Source organism: Cyprinodon variegatus, unplaced genomic scaffold (genome assembly GCF_000732505.1).
Source record: "Cyprinodon variegatus isolate N-32 unplaced genomic scaffold, C_variegatus-1.0 Scaffold712, whole genome shotgun sequence".
NCBI lineage: Eukaryota > Metazoa > Chordata > Actinopteri > Cyprinodontiformes > Cyprinodontidae > Cyprinodon > Cyprinodon variegatus.
The window spans coordinates 275,615-285,587 of NW_015151165.1; the positions used below are offsets into that span (position 1 = coordinate 275,615).

At 36.8% G+C, this 9,973-nt stretch overlaps 2 protein-coding genes across 2 annotated transcripts in view; one reads left to right on the plus strand and one right to left on the minus strand.

Annotated features, from left to right (window-relative positions):
* The window catches only part of ovca2 (ovarian tumor suppressor candidate 2), a 43,285-nt gene extending 42,967 nt beyond the window's left edge, over positions 1 to 318 (minus strand). The window contains exon 1 of the mRNA XM_015394859.1: positions 153 to 318. Within this exon, the coding sequence (XP_015250345.1) occupies positions 153 to 318 (166 nt within the window). The remainder of the gene's footprint in view (positions 1 to 152) is intronic.
* A 6,896-nt stretch (positions 319 to 7,214) lies between these two features.
* The window catches only part of LOC107097633 (reticulon-4 receptor-like 1), a 125,673-nt gene continuing 122,914 nt past the window's right edge, over positions 7,215 to 9,973 (plus strand). Inside the window, exon 1 of the mRNA XM_015394857.1 lies at positions 7,215 to 7,705. Coding sequence (XP_015250343.1) covers positions 7,693 to 7,705 — 13 coding nt within the window. The 5' untranslated portion in view covers positions 7,215 to 7,692. The remainder of the gene's footprint in view (positions 7,706 to 9,973) is intronic.

Sequence of the window (9,973 nt, forward strand, 5' to 3'; positions counted from 1 at the left end):
TCTATCTATCTATCTGTCTGTCTGTCTGTCTGTCTGTCTGTCTGTCTGTCTGTCTGTCTGTCTGTCTGTCTGTCTGTCTGTCTGTCTGTCTGGCTTGACTTAAGGGATTAAAAAGTAAAGGTCTCAAATTACCAGTAGGTCTGTGTTCCTACCCTCACGAACGGTCATGATATCTGGATCATAACCCAATGAAAGACATCTCAGGTACAAGGGACCAAAATTAGCTTTCTCCGCAGGGCGGCTAGGCTCACCTTTAGACATAGGATGACGAGCTTGGTCATTGTGCAGAGGCTCGGAGAAGAGCCGCTTCTCCTCCATATCGTAAGGAGTCTGAAAGGGACATCTTTTTCGGATGCCCCTTGGACGCCTCCCTTCAGAGTTGTTCAAGGCATGTGCCACCTGGAGGAGACCTGGGACATGCTGGAGGAAATACATCTCTCTTAGCTGGCCTGGGAGCCCCTCAGGCTGAGATTGTTCAAAGAAGATCAAACAAATGTGACAAAAAAGCAAAACATAATAAAAAAAAAAGAACCTGTAACGTAGCACTTCTTTTTCACGTCTTATTACTGAGAAAAAAAATCTTTCATTGTTATGACCAACTCAGCTTGTGTCAGTCTTGCTAAATTAAATTTGGTTGCATAGCTTAGCAGAAATTTGCATTGTTTGAATTAGTCTCCAGAGTTGATGGATGCCAATCAAGTCTAGATGTAACACAGTAAATCCCTTTAGAGGTGTGTTAATCCTTATTAAATCTTTGAGCTGCAGGTAACCTTCACCTGACTGAAGGTCTTATCAGTTACAGTAACGGAAAACCATTGTGTGTACGCAAGATAGAAATTTACTGAGCAGTAATTGAAGCACTTATGTTAACAATGGCATTTCATACGCTAATGATTTATTAATAAATGAATTGATCTGTGCTGAATGAATTTGATTAGTAGACTTGTGCACTGTACCAATGTGTGTTTGAAAATCTTTATTTTGGTCCTCAGCTCATATTGTCTCTTTTCTCCACTTATTTTTCTTTATGCTAACATTCATGCACAGCAAAAAACTATTTTGTTTATTCTAAATTTTATCCAGTTCGGTAAACAAAATAATATATTGTATTTTGTTTCAGACTTCCTGAAATGTATAATAGCTATATGAAAATAGATGCAATGTTTGAAATATGTTTTTTTTCTGACTCAAAACCCAAAAACAATAATACATCATAATAAGATGTTTTTAAATTTTCCTATCTTATGTTTAATTGCACCATAAGTAAATAAACAATACTAAAAAACAACGGTAGTTTCTTTAGCTTATTTTATTACCTCACCTTCACTGTCACAATGTCTTTGCTGAGAGATTCATTCAAGCTGTCCACAAGTCTAGCAGAGTGGTCCGTGTAAATCTGTGTATCATTCGTTCTTTCGTTTTTCAAGTTGAAACCAAAAATTTAAAATGCAAAAATACACTTGTTTTCTTACTATTTGTTCCCATAACAAAAAGGCAAAAACAGATAATGAGCCAGGTCCGTGTATCTTTTGGTCATTTTAGTAACATGAATTAAAAAAACAAAAACTAATGGCAATTAGATTTTTGTTTTAAAATACAAAAACAAAATTGAAATTTAAAGCATTTCTGTTTTTTATTGTCAAAAAGGGAAAAGAAAAATTAGAAAAATTATTTGAATTTCATTTTCCATTTCGGGAAACAAAAATGCTTTTGAACAGAAAAGAAAAAAAGGCTTGCTTGTGGTTGTGTGTTTATATTCCGAGACCGGATGTGGTTAAGGGGGTAAAAATCCAGACCTTTTGTTCTGTGTCAAAAAATTTCCTAAGGAGAACTTGACCTCTGCAGCTAGACAAGGGTCCAGAATCCCACTGTGAATGGCTGAAGAAAAAAAACAAGAAAAGTAAAAAAGAAGAAACTGAATCATACAAAGACGATGATGATAATTTTAGATGTGCCTTTATTCAACACATTTTAATCAAGTAATGAGATGATTGAGAGGACTCTGGAGGAACTCGCTGTCTACCGAGGAGGTGACTCAGACATTTGATTCAGGTGTGTTGGATCAAAGATGGATCTTAAAGTTACAGGATACTGAGCCCCAGGAAATGGAGTTGCCCACACCTGATGATGACAAGGACAGCAGTGGAGTGACTAGAAAGAGAGAGACTGAAATGGTTTATTTTATGACGGTGAAAGTAAGCAGACCAGGCAATATTATTGACATGAGAGGAAAAGCAAGTTCTGTTGATGGTGACACCCAGATTATTTACCTGCAGGTAGGGTAAAATGGAAACATTATCATTAGTGATGGAAAATTATGAAATTAGTCTATTGTAGATTTTGTGCCGATAAGTTCTGTTTTATCACAATTTAATCTGAGAAAATCTGAAGTGGACCAGACTTTTAATTCAATGAGACCGTCAATGAGGGAGAAGGGTGGGAGCATGGCGTTGGGATTTGGTGTGATTGAGCTTGGTATCATCTGCATAGCAATGGAAATTAATATGATATGTAGGGAATATGTAGCTAAGGGGAACAATATGGTCCCCAGGACAGAGAACTTGGGGACACCCAAGGTAACAGGGAAAGTTAAAGAAGTAAATAATTTTGACTGAATTAACTGAGTGTGGCCTGAAAAGTATGAGCAAAAACCAGTTAAGAGGTATATTTCTGATGTAAATAAGAAGGGCAAATTAAATTGTATCAATGGCTGCAGTCAAATTAAGCAGAAGAATGGAAAGTGAGCCAAAATCAACAGCAAGATGAAGATCATTAATAACCTAAATAAGAGCCATTTCAGTGGGGTGTACATATTTCAATGATGGGAATGAAAACCAGACTGAAATTGTTCATACAGATTATTACAGGGCAGATGAATTTGGAGAAGAGCAGCTACAATTTTTTCAAGAATTTTGGAGATGAATGGGAGATCAGAAATTGGATGAAAGTTACCGAGGTGTCTGGGATATAAACCAGGTTTCGTGAGTATAGGAGTTACAGCAGCTGTCTTGAGGGCAGAACGAACAATGCCAGTTGTAAGAAAATAGTGAATGTCTTTGATGAGTGGAGACAGTTGTTGGGGGGGTGGGGGGCAGATTTCACTGGTCCATTGGGTTGATGGTTTGGATTTTTTAATAATTTCAAAAATGGGGAGGGTGAATGCTGAGAATAAATGAGTAGGGGGAAATACAATAGGGACAGAGGAAGATAAGGCACAGCTCATAATCAGCTGTTTAGCTGTTACATTTTTAAAAGGAAGAATGTAACCAGACAATTGCAGAAATCAGAGGAGTAGATGTGAGGAGGAAGTAAATCTTGAGGTTGTGTAATTTTTTGGCAGTAGGGAGAAGAGGATCTTCTCATTTTCCTCGTTTGCATTGATTAAACAGAATTTATATGTGCATTTTGCTGTTGAAACATAGTCTTTGTAATTAACAGTATGATTTGAATACAATTCTTCGTGCACAGAAAGACCAGTTTTTCTGTAAAGTTTTGCAAGTTGACATCTTTGGCTTTTAACTGTGGAAGAGAGGAGTAAATAAAACAGATCAAGCTTGGAGTGGAACAAGATTTTTTTGTGTTTAAATTTGTGATCATTTAATTTTCCCTGATCAGCTTCATGTTCATCTTAAGTGGGACAGTCACTTAAAGAAGTATTAGATGTTTTCTTGAATGGTTACTGCCATATCCTTTGAGTTATATCACCATGTAACCACAGTCGCCGATTTCAGCTGAAATTTTCCAGCAGAGAATAATGTGATTTTTCCATTTGGAACCTGCCTGAAGGTTCTCTATAATGAATTACCACAGATGGCATTCCTGTAGATTTCAGCTGACTGCTGTCCATATGAAGTGCTACCGATTCCATGATTTAATCAAACCTTTCCAGTTTATTATCTTATTCTCCACAACAGCAGGTGGTTGTTTAATTCATAATAGCCCCACTAAAAAACCTTTAATGATACCAGCTCACAGTAATAGTCCTTCTCCACCCCTGTGGGATCCAACTGGAAACATGCATACTGTAGCATTGAAAAGGTATTCACCCAAATTCACCTGTTTCCCTTTTAGCCATATTAGAGGCATAAAACATATATATATATATATTTTTAATTCAACATGCGCATAGGAGCCTGAGCGATAGGGCATAACTTCCAATATTCTGTACGAATAAAAAATAAAGCCTGGAAGATTTGGAGTGGTTTTATTCATTGCCCCGCTATATTTAAAAATCAAACACGTTTAGAGCTGTATAGTTTACACACCACCTGTGTGTAATTCATTCCCTGTAAAGGCCTTGGAGGTTTGTTAAAGAACATTTGTGAACAAACAGCATCATAAAAACTGGGGAACACAGCTGGCACATCAGGAAAAAAGTTGTAGCGAGGTTTAAAGCAGTGTTAGGTTATAAAACCTTAATTGTCCCGAGTAGCACTCTTTCATTTATCATCTAAAAACGGCAGGAGCGTGGCAAAAAAAAATAAAAAAAATCTAACAAGACATAGCTTTCCATCTTTAGGAAGGGTTTTCAACTGTAGTCCTCCAGGTCTGTTGTCTACAACTTTTAGATATTCACCACACAACCAGATGAAAATCACCAAAATAAAATGACTATGTTACTTTCTCACCATTAATAAATATATTTCACTTGAATATGTACAACATAAGATGCAAATAAAATAAAATACAAAACACTGTGAAAACACACTCAAGTATACCACAGTAGTACATATTCAAAGTGAATGGGGAAAAAGTGTAAACTTGTAACTTCTATCCATATACTCTTATAATACAGTATACTAAAGCATACCTAAATATTTTGACTCCAATTGAGCCAGTGTTGCTCCTGTTTGTAAATAACAGAATTTCTTATTCCTGGTCAATGCAACAGTTCTTAAAAAACAGAACTCTGGCAAGTTGGGCCTGGATAGAAACAGGCTGACAATCATATCTGACAGCCATAATATCTATATTGTAGCTATTTTTACCATTATATAAAAAGTAAACTACCCTTATATAATGTTTGTTCTTTGTTGTTGTGTCTTTGTTGTTAATATTATTTCTTTCTGTGCATCTTATAATTCCAATCAGTTTATTTCCCCCACCAAGGAAGTTATGTTTTTAGTTGGGTATGTGTTTATGTGTTTGTTATTCCATCATAATCCAGATGCAGAAATGTTTTAAAGTATTCTTTAACATTATTCCGTGGAAAAAGCAGTTTGTCCCTAACCCAGACAGTGGCAGCAGTGACTATTGACAGCTCCAGCACGGGACTCAAAAAGGTCCAGAAGTCTTATACTGAAGACAAAAACACAGGATAGGTAAAGCATGCCTCGCTCAAAATCTTGATCTGCTGATCAGACAAGAAAGCAGAGTGCAGAGTGGAATGGAATTGAGAGCAGAACAAACACCAGAGGCTGCTGACACACACTGTGCCTCATTTATAAAGTTATGAAAGGATGCTAAGGAATTTTTTTTACCAAAGGCACACCTGATGCAGAGGAACAATTCTTAAAATTTTTGTAATGATCCAGATCATGTCTGAGTTACGATATGGGACAAAATTTGTGGCTTGACGAGGGTCTGTGCTCTACAAGTGCTCTTCTAGTTTTTATATGTTTTATACTTTTTCTGCTTCTCTTGTTTTCTTTTCTTTTGTCTTGCTTTTTTTTTTTTTGCTACCGGAAGTTATACAGCCTATTGTATTTGCAGGCTTTAGTCAGCCCTTTTGTTATCTGAGGACAAGAATTATCTATCTTATTTTTGTATTTCCTTAAATAGAATAATTCTTATCATATAATGCTGAAACATTTCCAAACACTTACCTTAGTACTGCCGGGGTCAGTTTTCTTTTAAAAATGCTCCCAATTTTGCTCAACTAGTTAATTTTTAGAAGTGATTAAGGCTTCCTTTGATATAACTCGCCTGTATTATATTGTTTTAAAAATATTTTTATACTGCATTGTTCATATGTACAATGTAAATACGGGTCGGTAATCCGTAATTTCACTCATAAATATACCACTTTAGATTAATTCCTAACATTATTACCTAATGTGTTATTGATTAAAGAATAATTATACAGGCACATACCCAACATTGCATTTAATAGATCAATATTGGAATCACCACAGACATACATAGTTTTGTATCTCATTGGCGCAAATATTTCCTCCATCCAATCTCTATATATCTCATCTGAACATGATGCTCTGTAAATTTAACAGACCATTACCATTTTATGATCCTCGTCATAGATTACAACTAATTACAATCCTATACATTTTCTATAACTATTTTCATTTTGTAATAACTTCACTAATTGATGTAGAAATAAAACCAGTCCTTTTCTCCACCGAGCCCATGGTATAATCAGTGACCCCCTCACACCCCCACCATATATTCTCCCTGCTGCTCCCTGGGAAGAAGCTTTGCAGCATTCCATGCAGATCCAGCAGATTCTGGAACAGCTTTCTCCCCACTGCCATCAAACAGCTGAACTGTTATAAAAACTCTAAATCAAGTCACAGACTCTGCATCACAATCATAACATCAAACCAAAATACTGCAAATTTGCACCATAATATGTCTTGAATGCACTGAATTTCCATAGCACTGCATTTTGCACCGTGTTTTTTTCTCCCACACTGTTTACGTTTGATCACTGCTGCACTTTAGGAAATAGAAATGTTAATTTCACTGCTAAGCTGCTGCTCATTTACTGTCAGAAAGTTGTATAAAATTACAATATGTCGTCTAAGTATAGGTCTATGTCAACTACTTTTAATGGATCTAAAAAAAACTGCCATAATCTTTAGTTGCTTTTCAAGCCATCTATTAAAACAGTTTTTATTATTTACCCAACAGAATTCAGAATGAGCAAAAAGCAACTCCTTGAACAATAGTATGTGCAATGTCTGTTTTTCCAAGGACCAACAACATGATAGAGAAGTGGAAAGAAGAAGGCACAGTAAAAAAATAAACCAACTAGGGTGTCAGTTTTGTAATTATTACCAAAACTGTTTGATAACTATAAATGCCTCTTCCCTGTCAGTCTTGTAAAGCAGAGGGTATTTGTATTTTTGAGACAGCGGGAAGAGGAGAGAGATGCTCCAGCATTCAGCAGCCGCATCTCGCAGTGGAAGGGGAGGGGACTGAAGCTTCGGAGCTTCTCTGGTAACAGAGACAGTGGAAGGCACTGACTCACGCAGCACATTCTGGACTCTCTTCCATACCTGCAGCTCAAACCCCGACGGGAGAATCGGGATGAAGTAAACGTAAAACAACTTTCCTGTCTTTTTTTCCTTCTTCCCTTTTAAGATCGATCATTTCTTGGATCCACCCAGAACTGCATCCTTTCAACTCCAACTCTAAATAAAGTCAGACTGTGTTTTAGTCATTTATAAACACCAGATGGCGGTGAGCTGAAAATGATTTGAGACTCTTGGGACGGGACCAGGTGTTTGTTTTTTTTCTTTCGATATTAAGTCTTGAAAACTGTAAAGGATTATTTTGTGCTTGATTGTCCTCAATTTGGACAAATTTAACTCCATCAGCCAAGCTTCTGTTATTTCTCTACCAATCGCCACCGAGGAGAGAAGAGCGCAGTCTGTGTGCGAGCGGTCAAAGGAAATCCAAACAATCTGCTGAAGGATGATACTCCAATAGACGGTCCTAACAGCTGCTGTCAATATGTTCAGGCGAGGTAAGGAGGGGGGCATTTGTTTTGCTTCATGTTTGGCTGTTTATGATTGTGAGGCTGTGGTGTGAGTTAGTTGAAATTGATGTTTTATTTGGAACTGAGCGGAGAGGTTAGATGGTTCTTGACTCTGTCTCTAAAACTTAGTATGCCACTGCCCCTTTTATCCGCTCAGGCATCCTCGGACTGGAAAACGAGATGAAATATTTATCCACTTCATGTAAAAAACATTCTTAAAATAGCGAACTGCTGCCGCACTGCAGTTTATTCAGACTTGGCTGCGCGAGGGGCCGGCTGGTCCGCGCGTCCACGCGCGCGTTATGAGAGCGCACAGGGAGGAGGTAATTAAGAAGCAAAGAAAGTTTAACACTTTGCGATTTTTATGCAAGTTTTTAGAGGCTTGTGCACCCATTTTGGTTTGATGCTGTGTATGCGCGCGCGCAATTGCGCGTGGATACATTTGTATGACAGAAGGAGGCGCTAAGCTTCCGACCACTAGTATTTTGGATATAAATGTCTCCAGCGAGTGTCCGGGTCCGGTGGCTTTCCCCAAAGCTGCTCCATGGGCCACGAGAGATTATAAACCAGAGCGTGGAAATCCGCTCCGAGTAAGACATAAAACAAGCTGTTCACTCTGCCACGTGGTTGCTTTTTGGCAAGGACAGATATGAAGTTTCCCCACTGTGACCTTGCTTCTCAACGGCTTCACAGTAAAAGCTTGAATCTGTGACAGTGAGAAGAAAAACGGCTCTTTTTCCACAGCCCTGCTCATTTAGCTCCATTCATTAACAAATACAAATGTGGGTCGGGTTAGGAGGGTCCTGTATATTTGATATTAAAGAGCTTTACAATGAAATAAATATTTGACACACCACAAACAGACTGTAAGTACAGGGCAATAAACATGTATCATACATGTATGCTTCATGTGAGATAAATTTATGTATATTTTTGTTGTTGTTTTTTGCAAATAACACATAGATGTTTGGTAGAAAGCAAGTTGGATTACTAATTACATTTCTTTCACTAACAAAAATGCATAAATACACAGAAACATTCTGGAAACTACAGGCTGTCCTTACCCATTTTGGCAAATTGGCCATTGTCACTACCTTAATAGCAATTCAATTTGGAGAGACTCGTACAAAGAAAAGCTGAACGTTTTATCCAATTCAGTCTATTTATTTACACAGCTATCACATTCAAATTGGTAAAAAATATTCTATCTAAAGAAAACCAGCTGATTGCATGGAGCCACTAATTCTCTGCAATTGGCTTTATAGGAGATGCAGTCCTGAAGCTGATTGGCTGAGGGACATAGCAGGTGCTTCAGATGAAGCTGATAAGAGTCTTCCTGATTCAGAGTGAATCTTGACTTGAGCTTCTTTTGTGCACCCCCCAACCCCCCCCCCATACTTTGTGTGTGTGTGTGGGGGGGGGGCTGTTATTAATCAGTGGGATGTAACCTGTCACCTGTAAAAATGACAGGTTAAAAGCTACACGTGGTGAAATTTGCTTATGTATTTTTAAGTCAGCTAAAAGGTTGGCTTATTTATAAAATCAGTTTTGGAAGACATGCTAAGGAATTGTAAACTCAATTGAAATAAACATTAATAAAGAATAAATAAGTAAGAGCAGAGCAAGACAAAAATATCCTTTGATGCCAACTGCCTGGTCAACTGAGCTTTGGTTTGTATGAAAACACAAGTATAAAAGATAAAGAGTTCCAGCAACCAACGTGAGTTTTTATTGATATGCTTATCTATTTTTGCACAGTTACAAACTTAAGCTAATTAAAGTAAAGATTACATTTTATTGCATTTCTTAAAAGCCTTATTTAGCCTTTAATAATAACTACCCCATACGTTCTTCTGTCAGTGAGTTAGATATTTCCCGTTTTTGCTAATACAAAACCACAGTTATAACTAAAGTTATTGTCAAGTGTCAGTTCTTAGGAGTCGAATCGTTCTTTTAAAGATATTTAATGCAGATTTTGCGGTGTGCTTGATTTCTAGCTTTAATATTCAAGCTACAATTTCATGCTCTTGACAGTCAAAATAGAAACTTTATTACTTTTACATAGAATTATAAATATTTGGGGAATTTCAAACAAAAACACTGTTGTAGTGTATTATCTTTCCTTTACATTCCTACATCCTAAAAAAAAAATTAAAACACAAACACTTCACAAACAGCAGCCACTATATAATATAATATAATATAATATAATATAATATAATATAATATATATATATATATATATATATATATATA